The 22686-nt window shown below is 38.2% G+C and overlaps 1 protein-coding gene across 1 annotated transcript in view; it reads right to left on the minus strand.

Moving 5' to 3' along the window:
* PREP (prolyl endopeptidase) overlaps positions 1-22686 on the minus strand; it is a 110783-nt gene that overhangs the window by 39753 nt on the left and 48344 nt on the right. Inside the window, exons 8-10 of the mRNA XM_075498468.1 lie at positions 12302-12493; positions 4715-4912; positions 919-1022 (exon numbers count right to left, since the gene is read on the minus strand). Of these exons, the coding sequence (XP_075354583.1) occupies positions 919-1022; positions 4715-4912; positions 12302-12493 (494 nt within the window). The remainder of the gene's footprint in view (positions 1-918; positions 1023-4714; positions 4913-12301; positions 12494-22686) is intronic.

Genomic DNA, 22686 nt, shown 5'->3' on the forward strand with positions numbered 1-22686 from the left:
TAATTACATATACGTATGTATTTTAAATGGCTTTTATCTTTTGCTCCTTGTTCTAGTTGTTCCAGCACTGCAAGCAAAGGGTCTAATCCTGCTCTTATGAAAAATCAAAGTCAGTTGCTCCAGGTGTAACTGCACTGATGCATTAATGAACACAATATCCTATGGCACTTCTTGGAAAGGTGGACAGAATGGGAAACTCTTACACAGCATGAATGAACATGATTTTTCTGTTCACATCACTAGGTATTTTCCTGCTTTCCTTCCAAATAATCGCAGTTAAGATCTTTCATAGTTCTATGGTAGATTTCACAACTGATGTCAGCTACAAATGAATCAATGCATTTCCTCCTTTCCTCCCAATTTATTCTTGAGGTCTTAATAGAGATCCACAGTATGAACTTGAGGCAAAAATCATCACTATTTCTATACAAGAGTGGTGGGGACAGGATTTTTTATCTATTGTTGGCACTTCCCACAGTGGGCCCCGGAATGCTGTGGAAGTGCCGGGAAGATGAATAGCTATTCCAAGTTTCCTCTATTTCTTCACTGCCTTTTAAACCTTGCCTTATCACACACTTGCTTACTGGAGCCATGCCAAGTTGCCCTGGTGGAAGAAATACATAAACATGGCAAAGTAGCAACTTGATGTTAAAACAAGTATCAAAGAATACCATAACATGGAAAAAAATCAGAGAACATATTGCATCATAATGTAAGACGACTGAGGATTGAGTCTGCCCCATTACTTGCAGTGGCATCTTCCAATCTCTTTAACAAGACTTGGTGGAATTCCTTCAGAGCGCACACAGACTTGCAACTCAGGAGCTAATCAAAGCACTCTCACCTTTAGCCAAGTGCAATTTTGTTACACTCTTGCATAAGTGATTACAGCATGACAGCAGAATTCATGTTTATTACCTGAATTGTCTGGTAAACCGAAGGATCAAATCCTTTCACAGTCACCTCCCGGAAAACTCTTGGCTCCAGTTCCTCTTTGGTCAGATCACAGTGATATATAATACCTAAAACAGAGTGCAAGTTTGTCAGCTTACTGTATGTCCATCATTAAAAGGATGCCGGTTTGGGCACTGTGATGGAGTAATGAATGGCAAATGTAACTCAGCAGGGTGAAAAACAGTAGCTCCAGACACATTCTTTCAGTTAATATATAATTTAACACCTATGTATGTGCACTTCATCTAGGAAGGGTGCAAAGGCTTCCTGTACAGAAAGAATAATTCTCACTGCCCATACAAAGCCAGGTATCCAAAGCGGATTAAACAAAACGGAAAAAAATATTTCTTTTCATAATGTTACATAGCACTTATCAAGAATGATAAAGTTGGAAGAAAGAAATGAAGTCAATTTTAAAACATCTCCTCTAGAACCACCAGATTGAGAATAAATATATCAAGAATTTCACTCAGATCAACATTTTTCTCTTTATGATAAAATATTTTGAAAGTACAATTCAAACAGACCCCCAGATAACAGAAAGAGCTGAGCATCCACTTGAAATTGTGGCAGACTAGCACAGGTTACCTATGTAACTGAACGGAATTTGGTCTTGTATAATTTATTTTATATCCTGATCCTGCAGGGTTGAAGGCAACTTCACTTGCTTGAGTTGCACCTATGATTTCCAGAGGATTGTGCACATGAGAGAATTTATGTCTATAAGCAGTATAAAACTTCTAGGTTGCAGCAGAGGCAGAATCACAGAGACTGTAGCAATCTAGACACTACACAGATGTGTAATTGGCCAAGAAGAATTTTGCATTATACTATAAATCACATTTCCTGTCATTCAGCCCTAATAACATTTAAGCATGTGCCATACAGTGTGACTATCGTCGTGTTTGCACACTGGTTAACATACTACAAAATCCTAATATTCATGGATATACTACAGATACAAATGACACACAAAACTAACCTCAGTGTTAATTATTCTTTGTTTTTCTGCTTTACAACAAGCTGGTCTCTCTAGAATTTTAAACGTATATCAGGGAAAGAACACTAAAAGTTAAGGCAACAAGCCTTCCCACAGGGATCCTCAATGTAATAAAACTAACCAAGGTGGACAGGACTTGATTGAAATGCTGCTGTATTGTGTATATTTTAGATACTTTCAGGAAACCAGATGTAATTATTACAGAGGTTATAGCTATAAAAAATTATATTGAAACATGAAATAATGAGGAAACATATCTGATACAAGGGAATTACCTCATTAAATCACTTTTATAGACTGTGGAAAATCAAAGATACAGATTGGCAAAGGAACACATATGAAAACCAATGTTTCTAATAACTGATAAAGCCTCTTCCCACAATGGTGAATTAATAGGGGAATAAAAGTGGGACTACACTAATCTGCTGGGAATTTTTTTTCTTCATTTGTCACAAAGTGACTAGCAAGCCTAATGCAGGGTGACAGGTACAAACAAGCATTAAAGCAGCATTTCCCTTAAAGATTAGGATACAGAAAGTGATGCAAAAGCACAAAGGAAAACACACCAGGCAGCCACAGGCAGGGCAGTCATTTGACATATATACAGCTGCCCAAGCTGGATAATGTATTGGCAAACATTACACACAGAGCAGGCAGAATAGCTGCATATTAGGAAACCACAGGATGAAGCATAAGCACAGTCATAGACTGCATTTCAGGAGTCAATCAGCCTACTGCTACAGTAACATACAATTGAACCCCTGGTACTGCAACTCTTGTTCTATTATATTTTTAGCGGCATGGCAGTTAATATCCAAAAACATAGTAACATTGGGGCCTGCACTCTTTTGCTGGGTGCTAAATAAATGCGAAACACTAGAGTGCTCACTTAAGTGTCTGATTAGAGTGGGCAGCAGGGATAACCGTATTTTTCAGGGAATAGCAAAAATTATTTTTATGGTGTTGGCATCTATGGTTTTAGAAGTGCTTTATTCATTATTTCATACATATGTTTACTATCACTTTTGTTGTAGGTATTGAACACCACTATATTAATTTGTTTCTCATTAGAAAAAAATATAATGCAACTTCTTAAATGCAAATTGTATTGATTTCTAATACTAAAGTAGGAAGATCTAGGTTAACCAAGGACCATCCCTATACCTTTTGTCTGGTTATTTTACTAATAGAGTGAATGGAGGTTGCATGCAGATTTAAAAATATCCACAAACCTACCTAAAAATTACCTCTCTGGTCTGCTTTCCTCACCCTTTCCTTACTCCCATACATTCTACCTCCATTTCTTCCCCTCCTCTTTCTTCTAGATTCTAGGTCGCTCTACCCCAGTTAACAGAGCTACACTATGGTGAATTCTCTGTAGATGCTAAGCACATGGATGAAAAGGAGACAAAAAATCTGCCTAAGCAACGAGCAGGCAGTGAGAGCAGCCATTGATGGCTGGCTGGCAAGCCAGGGGCTAAAACAGATCTCAAAGCTCTTCCCCTCCACACGTTTAGCAGCTGCAGAGACTCTACTGGCTCAGCTGAGAGGAAAGGTGCAGGCTTATAAGACTGGCAACTTCTGGCCCATAAGGTGGGATATGCGCAAGTGAACTATCTGAACCGTGTTGCTGGGATGAAGTTAGAGGTAAAAGCAAGAGTGTCCTCAAGCTCCTCCCCAGATGCAATGATCTGAATGTTGTTTAAAAGTGTGTTTAAAAAAGAAACCGGAAACATAATATATCTTATTTCTGGTTATGTAAACAATAAGATAATAATAGGAAATTCATCATACTTCTTATGTGCTAAGCTTGAAACATAATTTTAATAATTTGACATATTCCTTTCTAGCAAAACCAGCAAGCCTATCAAAACTATTATACAGCCGTTTTGCAATGTGGCTGTGCTCTAACTGAAACAGAGCAAAAATATGTCAGATGCTGCAAGGACATTTTTGATCATCTTATGATTCACGATCACTCACAACCCTGGAAGAACATGAAGATTCTTGAGCCTGTCTCCCCTCTCCATATTTGAAACCTGTCCTGTATTAGCTATTGATTGTTTGGGCCAGAAAGAAAGAAAGAAAGAAAGAAAGAAAGAAAGAAAGGAGGAAAAGAGAGAACAGTAAATACATTTTCTTGTCATATACTAGCTTGACAGTTGTGTAGAAACTCCCTTCCTATTCAAAATCCTGGAATACTTATTGGTGTGCCACACACATATTACATAGCGCTTTGGACAGCTCTGGCTTTGCAGGATTGTACAATGAGGACTCCTAAAGCAATCCAACAACACCAAGTGTTATAAGGACACATAGTAAGGATGGTCTAATGAGGCTATGCATAAACGAATCACAAAGCTGTCAAAGAAAGAATTTTTGTGACTTTTATTACTGTTCTTCAAAATTGTGATGAAAATCACATGAAATACATTAACAATTGTCTTCAACAGAATTTGTGAACTTATATCTTGCTGTATGAAGCAAGAGCTGTGAGAATGCTACAATTTCATCTCTAGTACAAAACAGTCTTGAGTAATTTCTCAATGCAGGTGTCCCAAATATTAGTAGGCATATTATTCAGGCTTCACGGATCAAGGACTGGTACACTTAGAAGTGCACAACCACTACTTACTACATGGGGGGGAAGCAGTTTTAGCTGCATCCTAGACATACCTAATAACTACTAAACAACAGAAAAGGAGAAAGATATTGTTCCCAGGAAAAGGAACAATAACTAAGGGAAAAAAACAATCTTACCTGGAGATAAAAAGGAAGTAAACTGATAGAATATTTCGGTGTCCTTCTTTTGGCCACTATATCCCACAATACTGCCAACCTCTAGGGGGAAAGTCTTGAGATGTGCACCAGTAGCTAGATCATGAAGTTGCAGGATATTCTTCACATCGTGCAGATAGCACAAAACCAGGAAGTTGGACCTCACACAAGCAACCCATTCTGCAGAGTGTGGAAAAGAAAAACAAAGCCACAGAAAATACAGTAAAAAAAATTGTACAAAAGAACAATCAGACATAATCTGATTCTAAAATTCTTTAGCATACCTAAATACATGCACCAAAATTTCTGACATGCATTGAATTTAACTCTTAAATCTTTAGAAGCTAGCTGCCTTCTGAAACAAAAGAATGAACCCAAAAGTAAAGGTCGACATTCTTTGGAAACACACTAACCGTTCCACTTGAAGCTAATTTATGCAGACACAGGAATAAAGAATTGCTTAACCAAGATGCTTATGCATTGTGCTTATAGATCAATACTGCTCTTAAATATCACATATTTCAATGCAAACCCCAAGCAAAACATTGATCTTTGCCAGCAATACTTATGGAAATGCATGAAAATCAAAATAATCATTATGATTTAGACTCAAGCTAAACTAATAAGAACAAAGACATGTGATCCTGTATTGAACATTAAAGTATAGAATCTAGAGGTTACTGTTCATCTTGGTTTTATTGCCTAAGTATTCAGGAGGCTATTCTCATAAGCAAGCTCTACCGGGTGTAAGAAAAGGGCTATTCTGAGGTGATAGCCTCAACACACCATTTCAGAAAAACCACGTTTATTCAAGAAGCTAGTGTTCTTAAACAGCATTCTTGAGACTCTAAGGTAGTAGGAACAGAATACAGTACAGTGAACTCAGTCTGGCAAAAGGACCTTGGAACAAAGTGCTCTGCTAAGGTTCATTTCCTTCATGCCTCTCCCGACAGTCCTGGGCCCCTGCAGAGCTGCCCGCCTTGGCTGTGCAGCTGTGCAGGAACGAGAGCTTCTGCTCCACACAACCTTTCACATTCTAAGTTTGTTCCGCGGAAGAATTAAAGAAAAAAAAACCAGAAATATGTGAACTTTTTAATGGAATGCTATTTCTTTTTAATTGGACTTTGGAACATCCAAACTGATTAAAAAAAAGAATGGGCTGGGCTGGCAATTTCTACAAAAATCCCTGCAGTTCTACTGACCGCCTCACTTCAATCCCCATCTTTATATCCTGTGAAGTGTAGAAACTCTTCAGGGCTCCAGTTCACCCAGAATATATCACTTAACGTATTCTCTCCTGTCTCCTGTGCCATTAGCTTTAGATCTTTAGTGACAAATCTATTTATTTACTCATGCAGACAGGAAAAAGACTGAAACCTTCTCATCTCTCTTAGTATTTCTGTCATTTAAGAAACAGGTTACCCTACTTTGCAACAAAAGTATTTCAACTTCTCATTAATTCACAAATCAAATACAAACTAGACAAAACACAAACAAGGTTAAAAGTCAAGAAAAGATATCTGGAAGGAGGGAATGAGGGATATATTTTTTGTTTGTACGACTAGGTGAGGTGGTGATTCTTGACCTCTTCGAAGTATGTATGTGCAACTTCTCCCCTGACAAGTCAGGCTGGAAACCTAAATCACGGGCAAGGTACCAGCATTGGACAATGCCTTCTCTTATTAGCTGAAAGCAAAAACTGAAAAAGATGGACTCAAAGGAGCAAGAAAAGTCAGGTAGGACTGACTGGGGCATGTTGTAATGTCAAAGCAGCACTGAGATGGAGAGTTTAAAATACCAACATCAGAGGAAAAAACATAGAAAAACAAAACAGAAGCAAGGCAAAATTGACTGAATTTCAGTTTTACACTATTTTACGTTGTTCACATTTTAACAGTTCTTTCCAGTTTCCCCAAAGTCCTATAAAACCAAAAAATCTGAATTTGCAGACTTGTACTGAAGACAGTCTTATAAATGCATCTGTGCACATTCAGGTTCCAGAACAAAAGTTCAAAGTTGTATCATGTGCCCCTTCCATTAAGGGTAACAAGCTCTTTCTGAATTGAAGGTCAAAACTCATTATTCTGTAACACTTAGCTTCTTTAACAGCCCCTGCTTTCATATACAGTTCAGGTCTGTCACGACCCCCTAGAGCTCGAAGACCTTCAAATCCTAATAGCTCGATAGAATCTACTTTCCTTTTAGCTTGTTCCTGAAGGACCAGTGAAATTTAACACTAGTCTGACTTTCTAGCCATATGAATTTATGCTACATAAACATCAAAATAAGGCTTTACTACTCCCCTCTTCCCAAAGACCACCACTAATCCCCCCCCCCCCCCCCCCCGACTTTCTAACTCATGAGCTTCTAGCCTAAATCTGGGAATTTTCAAATGAAAGCCCCAGAGTACAACACTAACTGAAATTTCAACCATGAAGCCATGACCTGAAATGATAAGATACAGCACAACATAACACTGTTTATAAATTAGTAATTGATGTGTAATTTTAGCTCTGGAGTGACTTAAATTTCTTAAGTGAGGCTAGAGAACAGAATAAACTTTGTAAGTTTAATTGTTATATGCAATTACATATTTTGAAATATAGAATCATTTTTGGCTGTATGAACAAGGAGAATATGCAGTCATTTAAAATATTTATTACATTGTGAATGTTGGCAGATTTGTGCAATGACATATATAACTGGTTTATTAACACAAAATATGAATTTAAAAAATAGCACCCCTACAGTAACACACCATTTTTGCCTGCAGCATTAACTGCTCTGCAGTTAAGTATGAGATACCATGAACTCCATTGGTATTCTCAGTAACATTGGTAACTAAAATGTCCAGTTTTACTCGTGAAATGTCCTGACAAAGTTTCACAAAATGGATTATAGACACTCTCAGATAAAATTCAAATGTGTATAATATGTAGTTGTGCTTCAGCAAAACTTTATTTTAAAATTAAATTGTGATAACCCTTGATTCCTCACTAATCATTTGATGAAGCATTGCAGTTTAATGGATGTTTTCATTAAAAGTCAAGGTACATTATTACTTCAACTCACATATTAAGAAGAAATATTACTCTTTTATTAAATATATTCAATTGCCCAGGGGTAAGGCTGCTGGCTTACGTGGGGATTCCAGCTATTGAAGAACTTGCCTAGGAAGCAGCAATATTAACTCTCCATCACCCCTTTGGTTTACAAATTAGATGCTCTCAGTAAAGTGAAGATAACAGATGGGAAGACAATGGAAAATGTTTTTAAAACATTCCATGAGATTTAGGAACACAGCTTTGTGTATAATACCTGTATTACAACTGGTTTTGGTGCATTGCTAACTGCCTCCAAAACTTACAGTAATGTAAGCTACAAAGAAAGGGAAAAATCAAAACAGAGCAAAACATTAAAGCAGACTTGAAAGAGCAGAAGAAAAAAAGACACTAAGAACCAACACTTATATACATAGCAAGCTAAAGCAATGCTGAATTATTAACAAGAGTTATTTTTTGACTGCAAGCTACAAGCTGAGTCTCTGTTACTCCCATGCTCGGCACTGAGAACTGCATATACTGTCGAGTTTGTTGCATTAGCAGTCAGCCTCCTTGGCTTTGCTCATGCTTTGCAGAACACATCCTGCATGCCTCTGCTTCCTGGAAGCTTTTAAGATTGTGTGTTTAAGCGTTTATGAAGTAGCTAGCAGGTTAAAGGTATGAAGAAAAATACTGTTTTTCACTCGGAGTGCACATTCTAGCTGAGGGAAGGGAAGCATTTTACTTGCTCTGAGTTTAGGTGTCCAGATGTGTACAAGGTACAGAATTGCTAGCTTTGCCCCTGCTTGATTTGGCCAACTGAGATCCAAGGAATTGTTCAAGATCACTCACCTCATCTATGACACATTCAGGAATACATCTTATTTCTCAGCTCTCCTTACTCAGGAGATCTATTCTGTTTTATTCTGTTTTTCTTTTCATCGTCACAAGTACAGGCCTGGATATAACTGTTACTCTCAAGTTGCCCTGTTCCACCGGTATTGGGCACTTTTTTTTCTTGGGGGGTGGGGGGGGTGGGGGGTGTGTCACGGTTCTCAGAATTAATTATTTAACATTCTAAAGGCAGCAGATTTATCCCATGCCTTAGAACTATTGTCAAAGTGTCGGTAATGATCAGTCTGCGTTTACAGTTTCATAGCTGCCTTTTAACTAATTCAGCACGCCCACTTGCAGCTATGTGGTCACTTAAACCACTCGTTCAATGTCAGATGTGAATCTCTCCTATGGTTCTATTTTAGACTCCCTGAAAATTAAAAGTAACACTTTATAAACAAACTCCAAAGGGAGGGGAAATGAGTCTCATCACGCTCCAATATGTTCGAGGCCCCCCTTGAATTTTATTTTAAAATAGCTGTCATTTATTTCTTCCCCTCAGCTCACAGAGTAGAGATCTAAATTTACCTCAACTCTGTGAAATCCCTGCTGAGAGTTGTAAAATGAGGTGTGTGCACAACCTCATTGCAGGAATATGCCTCGTTTTTTTCCCCTGTATTTCCCAAATTAGCTCATTTATAAACAGTTCTGAAAACAAAGAAGTCAAAGCCAATAAAAAAAGTCTATCATGAAGAATATGTTGGAGAAACCAAGTGACATTCACACCGTCTTGTAGGCATGTGTGTTTTTTCTTGGTTAGATTGTATTAGCTATAGCATCTTGCCTAAGAACGCATTATGATACTTTGTGGAATTTCTCTTTTTACCACTGATGGACACTGGCAGAGCATCATGATTCTTAATCCTGAATTTATTATTCATAAATAAATCTATTTCTGTATATGCATGGTGCAGCTTTTATAAAACTGAATCTAAGTTAACACATAGAAATGAAGGCGGCTACGGCTACCAGGCAGATCACACCAGAGTAGGAGAGTTTTGAGCTGAGTATCTATATATTCCAGTAAAAAACAGTTGTGACCTAGAGTGTCACTAACTATAATGTTTATAATGAAATTCTAATACAGCTAACTACATCTCGGTAAAGAGTCACTCCCACACATAAGTAAAATTGGACAAGCAGCAATACTCATTTACCCTTTGAATCACTGCTGTCCTAGCTTTTGCAGAAGGCGTTTCATTACATTGTCATCTCTGGATCACTCAAAATCAAATTCACCTGACTGCAAGGTTTTCAAGACAATGAATTATTAACTGCCTTCTGCTATAATTATGTCTTTCTAAACCAAATCTTGGAATGATTAAAACAACATGACACAGACTGGCTTGCTTGCTGACTTCATCAAGTGAATGAGTGAGTTTATTTATTTATTCAGGGCTACAACCTCCTGAACATGATAAAACTCCCTTATCTTGGTGCTGAGGATACAACACTAATTTGCAAGTGTCTGCCACAAAGAAGCAACTGAACAATTCAAACTTACTTTACTGTAGTGCTAAGATCTACTTCTAACTCATCCTCTTATGAAGACACTTTCATTTGTTAATTTAATCCAATTCCTTTATGTACCACTACAAAAAGTTAGAGAGAAGTGGACACATGATTGCCTACTCTGGCTTCACATTCAAATACAGTAGAAGGTTAATAACACACAATAGACTCCTGAAAGTCACTGTGATGGTTTTATATGACAGATTATGTTTGCCTTCGAGTGTTTAAGAGCTGAATGCCTGTTGTGTTACAGTCTGAAGGCCAGCGCCCTCAGCAAACCCATTTATCTGCACTTTGTTTTCTAAATGCAGTTCTTGTTATGTTTGCATAGTCAAGGTTGTCATGTATAATCCATTACAGGGGTGTTGCATGCACTAATTTTTTTTGCATGTGCACAAACATGAACTCAGCACAACTTTGCCTTTAGAATGAAAACAAAATGGAGTTGAGCTAAATACTGCAGCGCAGTGAAGAGCAGATGTGGTCTTTATCTTACTGGGAAGGAATATATAGTCAGTGCTTATACAGCCACTGGTCAAAGCTCCTTTGGCTGCCTAGACCACATCTCAGGTAAATCCACACATTGTAACCACATTTCATGTCAATCACATGTTTCTGTCCCATTCTGTTTGAACACCCGCCATCTCTAAGTCAATTCTTCAACTTGGTCCCACTTCATCAATTGCTGTTCCTTGTAATTTAAGCATGGCTTCACAGACTGTCAGCAAATTCACACACAATCAGAAATCAGACTTGGAAGCAATTTTTCACTTACACCTATTATTTATTCTCTGCTTAGGACTTGAATCATAGAATGGTTTGGGTTGGAAGCGACCTTTAAAGGTTATCTAGTCCAACCCCCCCTGCAATGAGCAGGGACAAGGTAAAGGTACTTCATTTAAGATGCAGGTGGTTCCTGATTCAAAGAGTTCACAATCTTAAGAAAAAAAGTGTTTCTCACCAAGCTCTATTTTGCTACTTTTGCGTTTACCAAAATTCTTGCAATGCTCTAGACCTCCAGTCGTTTGCAATGTCACTACAATTCTGGGCATGCTTAGTCACCATTTATAACACATTGGGGGGACGCCTTGTCTAGGCTGTGGCAGAAATCATGCAGGACACATTGTGAAATGCAGACAGAAATTAAGATATTTTTTTCTTTAGGTGTCTTGAAAAGCAAGACCTTAAGAGGAATTTGAAAGAGTAGTCAAATAGGTTTGTTTTAGTGTGGAAAGACAGAAGTTACTGAATATACACAAATCAGTCACACACACACAGAGAATTCTACTCCTTCTACAAAGCAGCTCTTCACCAGAAAAGTAGCAAACGTGAATGAATTTGTATAAAGATGGATTAATAAAAAAAAAAATTTAGCGTCTTTTTGAATAGCTATAGTTATGCTAGTCAGATAAATCACAATTGTATTTTGCACTGTATGGAGAACAGACTACATAAATGTACACAATGCATCTGTCAAAAACAGCTCAGAGGTTTTTCTGTATTATCTGAAACTAATTCTAAGTTTTAGTGGAATTTTCCCAAAATGATGGGATTAAAAAAATACACCTTTATTTTAATTATATCAAACCCAAAGATTTATGTTTTGAACTTGCTTTCATACTTGGAGAATTCCAAACCCTTCAATTTTCCTGAGGCCTTTTTTCACCTGTTGTCTACTCCTCTTATCCCAGGAACAACAGAAAATCCTGTCTCAAACTCTGACCAACTCTGTTCATAGTGTGCTTCACTACTGCCAGACTTACTCTTGCCCTTCTTTCTGCTTACAAAGTCCCTCTTGCTGTAATCCCTGACTGTCTAGTAAACGTTGACTATGCCGACATGAAGCAGGAAAATACTTTCCCCTCATTTCCTACAAACACAGAACTAAAACAAGGCCAGATGAAGCAACTTCACTAAGGCCATGCGGGACGTTAGAGAGAGAGGGAGAGAGAAATGGATCCTGGATCTCTCGAGTCTCAGCAAGTCTTTTAATTGCAAATCCTAAACAAAGTTTAAACACAGGAAAAAAGTAAGGTCTGTACAAGATCATTCAATAGACTAATTACCAAATTAATTTGAAAAAAGCAGAATAGAAAGTCTTTTACTTGACATGAACTCTTACCTAGAACATCTCTTTCATGTTCAGGGATGAGAACTTTCCATTTGGATTCCTCTGGGTCACTGAAGTCAATGTTGATTAATCGGTAATTTGGAGAATGGTGGTTTGTCTTGAAAGTGAACACTGTTCCTTCATTGGTGACATACTCATACTCGGCCTCAAAGTTATCTATCAGCTTCACCCATTGAAGAATTCCTGCAAGATCAAACATATAATGTAAATTCTTCAGCTCCTGAAACAAAACCTTTTAACATCTGACGGCAAGGTCTTCCTGACAATTGCTGTAGGCTCCTTGAATAATGGCGATGACCAGAAGAGGTATAGCTATGGAAAGGGCTGAATATGTACTAAGTATTAGGAACTTACAAAGAATTCTCCAGATTAATAGGCTGCAGGGGGAAAATGCCATTTCATGAACATGTTAACATACTGAGTTTGAGGAATTCCTAGCAAAATACATGCAGAATACTGACAGAACTATGGCTAGCATTTCACCAGCTTTCCTAAGGGGCTGCTGGAAAGCTCAGATGTTTGCTACAGAGGTGCTTCTACCACACTGACTGCCGCGGAGCCAACGCCACCAAGCATGTCAGGTTCTTGCCAGCGGAGCTCACCAGCTCCTGCTTCCACAGACTTCTTGGAACGGGGAGTCGCAGCTGAGTCAAAAGACTCTGCACTAAGCTTTCAAGCTCAATTTTATTTTTAATAGCTTTTAAAAAATTACTATTTAATTATAAAATAAATTATTCTTCTTTTTTTTTTTCTTTCTGCAAAAAAAGTTACTTTTTCTTAAAGTGGAAAGTTTTCCAATCTCCTTAAAAGCCCGGAACTTCCCACAGAATAGAAATTATGTTATTTGAACGAGTACAATAAACTTCCCTATCGGGAATTCCCCTTTCTATTCAGAAACAACATTCCTGAAGTGTTGTTCTGCAGAAGGTTGTCACCACCAAAGGACAACTACAGATAGTTAGCTAAAATGTTAACTTCTGGGTTTGTGAAGAATGAAATTGCATTTCCCCTATCAACCTTCTAGAATATCACACTCGCTAACAGAAGTGCTCTTCTCTCAAACATGAATTGCCTCAGTTTACTCATACTGTACCACAGCATTGACTCAACCCAGAGTCGGGACTGAAAGACTCCACTACTTTTTATTCACATTTTACTGTTTTGCAATAGGTTTAGAGGCTAGTAGAAAGAAAAAGCAGCAAGGCTAGATCAGACATGTAATACGCTTGTTATATCTACAACCCTATCAGCCTATATCTAAAAACTTATCAACCAAACTTACTACTATAAGCATCATACATTAGCTATGCTGAAAAATCATAATCCTTATTGATACGTGAAATTAAAGCTTTTATATCTTAAAATAACATTTGGCACATTCTCTGCCTCTTTCCTAAAACTAAAGGTTGGGTCTTTGCTTTTAAGTATAAACAAATAAACTGTGCATAAATCTGTTCATGAAACTCTATAACATAATGTTTGTGTCAATAAAACAGCTCATCAGCTTATTTTATAATATTAAAAACTGAGCAGAATAATGGAAGTAGATCATAGCTGAGCTGTAATTACTGTAAGTTTAAAAAAAGAAGAGAATAATTGAGGAAGCAGTGAGATGGCTAAGGTCATTTTAAACCCATTAAATGTAATAAGAGAGTATAGCCAGGCCTAGTACATTCATAAAGCTCGTATCTCTTAATTGCCGTTTTGGTTTAAGGAAAGCTTCCCTGTCTCTTCATGCAAAGTGATAGATTAGCCAATTAAATTCTACTTTTCATACCGCTGTAATACAAATTTTCCAGACAATCCAGTCAACTTAGTATTCTGTCTCTGGGTGAACCAATTGCATGTTAAATCCTGATTTTTGCTGAGGTCCAAAGTTTTGTCTCAAGAGATTTCATGTTGAAGAAAACTCCTGCTAAGTCCCTCCAGTTGCTCAGCATTCTATGGAGAAAACCTGCTTTGATGCCCAGTAAAATAAAGAAAATCCAGCCTACAGTGACCTCTGATATACATCAGTGAAACTGTTTAAGATCTCAAGTCACATGCACAAGCGTTTTATTAAATAAAAACTTAACTGCAGTATAACACCGTAACAATATTGAAACATTTGTATTTTAGTATCCGACAGAATGAAACCATCCTACTAAAGAAGAACAAGACTTCATAAAAAGGACTCCCCAGACTGTTGAAAAAACCCTACTTTTTTAATGGTAAATGTGCACGATAATTGTAGTCTCCACGACTGCAACACAAGTTGGATTCCGTGAATAAAAAGGACAATAATGTGACACTAGGGATTTACATTGCTGCCTTGCAACTCATTCATCCACTCCCGAATGAACAGCTAGCAAAACAGCGAGAGGGTTGATATTCTACAGGGATACACTAAGTTGTTATTACAAAATCAAGAGCATTCATCTTGTTAAAGTGGATGTTATATAGTCCTTAGGAGACAAATACTGCACATGAATTACCTCTAAACCGTTGTCTCACTGAAATGGTTAAATATGCCAATATCTAGTTTAAGTTAAGAGGCAGTAAGGAGGCAATTACAAGCAGCCGTACCTGTACATCAGGTACATCACTACCGCACAGAGTATGTGCTGTAGTTATCCAGTGAGACGAAGAAACCCTTTGCAATGAGAGAGACATCAGACGTAAGAGGATGCACCTTTATGGCTGGTTGCAGCTGATTCAGTTGTGGCCCGTGACTGAAAAGGATGTTCTAGCATTGCCTTAGATCACCCTGCTTAGCTCTCCCCTTTGGGCTAGGAATAACAACCTTGTGACCAGCATGGCCAGTTCACTAGGCACTAATATGGCTGAAAACCGACTGGGGTGTGGGAAGGGTGAACCATTTATCCCCAGGTCACGCCAGTGGCAGCACAAGGGAGGGACAGGCTCATGCAGCTTACTAGCATGGCACTGCCCCTCTGCCCAGCACTCCAGCCTTGCTGCCAGGTTGAGCTAACACCTAATCATCGCCATAGAGGTGTTTGTCCTTCATCGCATTACTCCTAGCCTGCTGCTTCTGTTTTGCTCACCTCCCCCACTAGCGAGCTGGTTCAATGAGTCAAATGACTAAAAAAAATTGTGCCACATCATAAAGTGTTCTCTTTCGCTGCCTGAACCAGCTCACTGCTCAGAGGAGTGCCACTATGTACAAGGCAGCCAGCGTGCACAAGGCAGTGGCAGAGAGAGAGGCTGAAGAGGAGCAACATTTTTCATTACCGATGAGCCACAAGATAAGCCTGACTGCAGCAAAACTGCACACTCCCATTTCTCCCTCCTCGTTCATCAGCATGTCTCCACCTTCATGCTTGGTTTGGCATTTGCCTGAGTGAATGAATAGTAAAGCTGATTAAATTAGCTAACCTAGAAGAAAACTAATCTCTCTCTATTTTACTGGGTTTTTTTCCCCCGTGACAGATTAGCAAGTGCAATCACCTAACCACAGGGTCGGATGGGTAAAGATGCTGACTGACTCAACAGGAGGGGACGGTGTTAGGTAATCCAGGAGCATGAGAAGATAGATGGAACATCTCTCCTTTCCAGGGCAGCAACTGCTTAGTCTGGCTCTGCTTGTCTCATAAAACTGCTCCCTTCAGCACCCAAAAGGCCCAGGGGAATGGACAAGGCAGATTTTTATTAAAGACAGCACATTACACCAGGAGGAGAGTTTGCTTGAATGAACACAATTTGAAGTTTAAAGCATACCTCGTCAAAGATTCTGTCTTTCTGTAAGTGTCAGGAATATATCCACAAGTCTGTCTAGATAGAGAGACAGACATGCATTTCCAATTCAAACTCTAGGCAAGTAAATTAAGCTTAACTCTTCTTTTTCTTCGTGTCTTTCTTTTGTTTACATGCATGACTACTGAGTACTAGGAAAGGTATCTGCGTGCAGCTTTCACCTGGCCTGAATTTAGGATGGATGATTCTGCAGTAACTGGTTAAACGTTCAAAAGCATGGTGAACTATGCACTGAGGGCCTCAAGCAGTGCTCACTTCCTTACAGCACATTCTCTGTACATGTGGAACAGAGCATACTCCTACAGAAGCCGAATGAGCCAGGCTAAGAGCTGTTATCTAAGCATCAAAAGAGGATGTTCCAGTGATCAGAGGTAAGCAAAAAAGTGGTTTAGCATGCAGTGCAGATATGGGAAAGTGTGCTTGATCATGGAGGACCCACATTATAATTTCTGGAAGAATAATAAAGATATCTACACACAATCTAGATGGGACAACACAAAGCCTCCCAAAGTAACTTGTTGCAACACTAAGTCACATGCACCGGTTCTCAAGGGACCTGAGAAAGTCAGTGAAGGTATCGACAACTATACAGCCATACTCAAAAAAGCAGATGCCTTACTTAAGTGCATATAGCTAAGGAAATAGAGAAATGAACTACGTGGTTTCACTAAAACAGGCATCTGGAAAGGGCTCTGCAGGGGTGGATGACTGACAGTCTTCCCAAGAGCTAGACAAGATGCAGGAAACAGAGGTTCAAAATTGACCAGAAGTAATGATAAAAGGCCTAAAACATAGTTTTCATATAAAATGACCTATGAAAATACCTTATGCCTTACATTAGAGAAAAGATGAATACACAAGAGCATGATAAAGTGTGTAAAACAATGAATGATTGGGAGCTGTGGTGCCCAGACCTTCTGTCAGAGCAAGGATGCTGGTCCTAAACAAGTCGTAGACCACAGCCAGTTCTCCATTCCATGACTGAAAACTCATTGTGATCAGTCGCAACGGCCTAATGGCCTAAGGTATACGTACACATCCCATCATACGACTGGATGGATACTCGCTTGTTACATACCTGACCAAAAGTGAATCTGTGCACAGTGTCATGTGGCATGCATGTATCTATCCAGTTATTGAAACAGGAGAGGGACTACAGAGTCTCAGAAACAAGGAATGCTCTGTTGACCCCCAAACAGTTCATGCAAACCAGTTCCTCCTCACCTCTGAAGCACTCCAGCAAAAAGGGCACCAAGGCCCATGAATGGGAGGTTGGTCACCATGATCTAGAAGCAGGTGAAGGATTCTTGCTTCAGTCTCAAACACAGAACAAACAGCCTCTCAGTAACAAAAAGAACAGTACATCTATAAGTTATGACTTTAAAAAGCCCTCCAAAAACAAGGCAAAGGATGGGCACTTAGTTCATTCCTCTTCAAAAGAAAGGAGGGGCGAGGGGAGGTGAAGAACTGGATCTTGATAGAGATTTGCAGGTTTAACCAGCAGCCCTCTGAGAACATCTGTCTTTGAGGAGAGCCATTGAGAAGTGGCATTTGTAGTCCAGGCTCCTTTATCCTTAACACCAGAGCCATTGAAGACTTCAGTTTAATCCACATAAGCATACAATGAGACAGATTTATTATACACGGGAAAAGCATGAGGTTGAAGATCTTGACAGTTTACTGCTGCTATAACCTAATCCTTTTCTCTGCCAGTGCCTCCACTAAAACACATTGATGAAGAGCTATAGATGCTTTTGCCTATATACTTTATACCAGCCAGTTATCCATCACCAAATAATTGCATTACAATAGGAACTGCAGGTAGAGGATTTAAAACTTTTATTCGATGGACAATAAAGCCATGCCACACAACAGAAAATCATAATCCTACAGAGCTGGCCCTTCTTCTGCAATGTTTAGGACAAAAGCAACATAGATTGTACAGACAGAATTTTTAAACAAATTTTTTGGATCCATAGAAAAGGGAAATTATATCAGTAAGCATCACAGATTAAGCCTTCAATCTTGTACTGGCCTCGGAACATAGCAAAATATTCATTGGTCTGCTGAGGGCTCTCTGTGTGATGAAGCAGGTTTGTAGCTGAACGATGACAACTACAGAAGGAAAAACTAATTTGAACAAACTGATTATAACAGCAAAAACGATCACAGAAAGCCTGTTATCAACCCTCTTTCAGACAGAAAGGATAGAGTGGCTCAGAGCACTGTTCATCAGTTCACAAAATGTTCTCAATACTTCATTCCATATTTCATGTTTCATGGAAAGGCCAAACAATCCATTTGTGGCAAATAACCTCTCGACTGTGCTGGCTGGAGAGACAGGGCTTACTGATCAGTTAATGGCAGTTTTTTTAATCTGATGTTGTGGAAAAAAGTTTTACGGACAAGGTAAACACTCATTTGGGTTTTTTTTTCACGTACTCTAGCAGTCAAAATTATCAGGTGAAGATACAAGTGTTAACCTCCATAAATTTCTATTCCATTCTAACTTGTTAATTATAATTTTTGTAAGACAGTTTTTCTGGAAATGGGGGAGAATGCTCAGCAAGTGAACCAAGAGGTTTGGCTTATAACAATGGGACAGGCTTTCTACATGAAAGAGCCATGCCGAATTTCATTACTGTATCTGCATTAAGCAGGTAAACTTCTACTCAAGGAAAGATCACAATTTTTCAACTCTTTAGATTTTATTCTGAATTGATTTTTCAGGGAGGCACTGGAAGATAAGCACATAACGTGTTTGTCTCTGAATCATAACCAGAATGTTAAAAAGATGTGAAAAAACCAACCTAACCAACCCAGCCAGTTATTTTCAGCCTTAACAACTGAGCCTCCAACTTAGTTGCAGGTATGACTTTCTAAATTGAATTAATTTTGATAGCTGTTCATCAATTACTTGGAATTCTATTTGCCTTTCATTTTAAAGATGATAATTTGCTCCATTATTTCAATAAATCGAAAATAGTGAAAATACAAATCAAACAAAAAATGCCTTTAAATCTAATCTGCTCACAGAAAAGCCTTAAAAATGGTGTAATTTTGGTTTTGCGATTCCATATATACATATATATAGTAACATCCACCTTGAGTATCTATATGCAAAACTGTACCCTTAGACCATATGGCTTTTATGTATGTTTTACACTAGAATTATAACATAACCACTGCCTAAACTTGAATGATCAATGCATTCAGTACTACCAGCATGGGAGACAGAACAGAGAGAAACATGCTGGTTTAGTTCAATACTTTGCTAGTGACAGATTCATCAATATAGGCATCTATACAACAGCACATCCTAGTAAGACATAAGAGGACAGTAACTTCACAGCCTTAACACTTTCAATTCCAAAAAACTGGACACTGCCAAAAAGCCCTATAAAAGCAGAAGTCACAAAAGTACATGCATTATTAAGCACTTTCAACTTACTTACTTTTATTTTCTATGTTTTCTCCATTCATTCAAGAGTTAAAGTACACATTTTACTGAAAATTTTATAAACAGAGTGTGTCTCTGTGTTAGGTCTTAAATCCTGTGAAGATAAAAATCTTATTTTTAGTTAAGTCATCATACTATTTCCTTCTTACCTCATTGTGTTTTTAAGGTAAATTTTACAAAGTCTCTGTATCTACTCTTTGAACTCTGGATTTTTTTTCCATTTTTATTTCTAGAAGGAAATAAATAGTTAAACTCTAAAATTTAGGACTCTTAGTGGATTATTTTTTCTTTTTCAGTCTCAGGAAAATGGATTAAAATCATTTGTTCCCTCAATTTCTGCTTTTTATATGTTTCCCGCTGAAGAGAAGGCTCTTATTCCCCAAATTTTGTTTTTGTAAAGAATCATCTGCATCCTTTATAGATTCCCTTTTCCAATATTAATTTATCTACATAGCCTGTAGCACATTTAAAATGGCTTAAAATTTATAATACATGGGTGTACATATATTTATATATATTTATACCTATACATATGTGTACAGACACATATATACATGTCAAGTTTTGAACACCTTTGCTATAGCAGAGAAATATCTTTTGCCCTTGGACTGTCAATCACTAACTGAAAATTTGTTTCACTTGCTAGTGCTACCTGGCAACCTCTTTTCATCTCCACAAACCTTAATCACAGGGCACATAAAGTCTTTCATCACAGGGGAAAAAAGCCAACCCAAATCTCACGGTGCAATTTAAACTTTGTCTAGTAGTCATATCTCCTTTTAGTATTCTCCCATTCATATCTTCTCTTTTCCTTTCTTGGATTTACCCTATACACTGTCACAGGCAACATTCAACTACTGCATGTCACATGGCTGTAATTCCCTACAAGTACTTATTGAATGTATTCTCTCTATATTTCTCATCATATCAGAGAGCATCCTGTATCTCACACTGCTGGATATTTAGATATAACAGAGAATCCAATATTAGGCTGCTGTCATCTTTCAGAGTACGTTGGAACAATTTGAGTTTGCTTTAGGATAGCTACAGTACACAGCTTTCAAATAGTGGTGTACAGCACCTTCCTATGTGAAATGAGAGCAGAGCAGATCACAGCTATACATTGATGGATTGTGCCCATCCCTCCAGTCTATCTTAGCAGTTCTATCCTGAAAGCACAAACCTACCCAAGAACCTCAGTGCTTAGGAGATTTCTACCAGCTAGAGTACCTTTAACTGAAATAGTTTTACTTCACCTGCAAACCTCGAGACACCGCACTGATGTTAGTCTCTTGCTTCCTACTTCCCCTGTCAGCAGCTGCATCAACTGTGCATATTCACTTGATTTGCACCTTCCAACTACTGAAGACTTTTCTTCAGAAATACTCCGAAATTATGAGTCAGCTACCCCGTTCTACAGACATTGCTCCTTCTGACACCTCTGACTTTGCTCCACCAGCAGCTTTCTTAAAAAAGAAGCAAACAAAACAAATAAAAAAACTCCCTACGACCAACCAACTGCAAAACGTAAGAAGCTGACAGATGATGCTTGTGTGTAAATAGCTAGCTATTGCTCACTACGTTTTATTCTCTGTATTTGGTATCTAGTGAAGAATTACTTAGTCTAATGATTAACTAATTCAGTAACATACCACACAGCTGGACACAAAAAAAAAGTATTTTTAAGGAAAAAACACAATGCTGTTTCTGATGTTTCCAATGTCAAAAACCTTTTTTTTTTTACATCAATTTCTGCACTTGTTACTGTGGATACCAAAGAAAGCTGAATTTCTTTTTTAAAATAAAATGAAAAGTTTTATCCCTACTATAAAATTGCACATCATTTGTCACCAGAGAAGAGACCTATGAGGACAGGAACCACAAGATGTTTAGGATGACAACAGTTTATATAGTCATCATCCTTTTCTGGTGTCCCAGAATAGTAACAAAAACAAACAAACAAAGGTGGTAGTGGTTGAATATGCTGACTGACAGAAGTTTATAACTGCAAAAGTAACAATTATGTTGACAGGCAGATGAAGGTTAATCTTTTAATTTTCACCACTGCTACTCATACCAGTCATCAGCTTAATTGCGCAAGATTGCTGGTTAGGGGTGCAGTCACCACATAAAAAGTATCTGAGTTTTCACACAGAAGCACATTTTCATTGCTGAATACTGGCTCACTAAAGCAAGTCAGATCCATCAGACTTTTATTTAAGAGACTCCTCAGACCCTGAAAATCCATACACTCAAAGGCTTCCAAATTTCAAGCATCCTCTACGAGAGGAGATTTTGAAAACTGGGCATTTACTCTGGAGTTTGTCACAGTACTAATCCACAACAGTTTTTACATTCAATAGAAGACAGATAATCTCATGATACACAGTGTGCTTCAAATTGGAAGAGACTCTTTCAGGGCCCCAGTGACATGTTCATAACACGTCCTGGGAAATGAATGGCATAGCACAGCCCTTCACTCAGACATCTACTTCCACATCAGAATCTAATTTATTTTTGAGTCATGCAATACTCAGCTTGCTCTCAAGCTCCGCTCTGAGCCAGGCAGCTACGCGAAAGAACTCAGGGGTTTTTTTTGCCTCTTTCTTCTTCACAGCCACAAATATTTAATTAAGTGTCTCACTCTGGTCTCCAAAGGCAAGAGAGATTTTCAACCAATTTGGACTCTCTTTGAAAGTAAGATCTCTTAGTCTCTTGGGACCCGACTTCACCTGTGAATGTCTGAGGAAGGGAATACTGGAGAGGAGATATTAAGATGTCCCTGAAAGGAATGCAACTTTGTTGTGTTTGTACTGAGAGGGCTCTCAGTACCACTCATCCGGCAGATGACGGATGATGGCTACTCAATGATCATGGAAAGTTAATGTCTTTGCAATTTAAAAGAAAATAAATAAATGGAGGGAGGCAATATTTCTTCCTTTGAGTTAAAAAGTTCAGACATGTCAAGATAGATCAAAGATTAGCCCAGAAGAAAGAAATCAAGCACTTCTATGAGCAGAGATTTTGCCATCAGTTTCAAGGCTTCTATTTTACTTCCATTCGGATGATCACTCAAAAGGCAGGAGAAGAGAATATATATGCTTTGTTTTGAGAGAGTTATAGATTATGTCCTCATGCACCAGAACACAGCAACAGAAAAACA

Source organism: Mycteria americana, chromosome 3 (assembly GCF_035582795.1).
Source record: "Mycteria americana isolate JAX WOST 10 ecotype Jacksonville Zoo and Gardens chromosome 3, USCA_MyAme_1.0, whole genome shotgun sequence".
Classification (NCBI taxonomy): Eukaryota; Metazoa; Chordata; class Aves; order Ciconiiformes; family Ciconiidae; genus Mycteria; species Mycteria americana.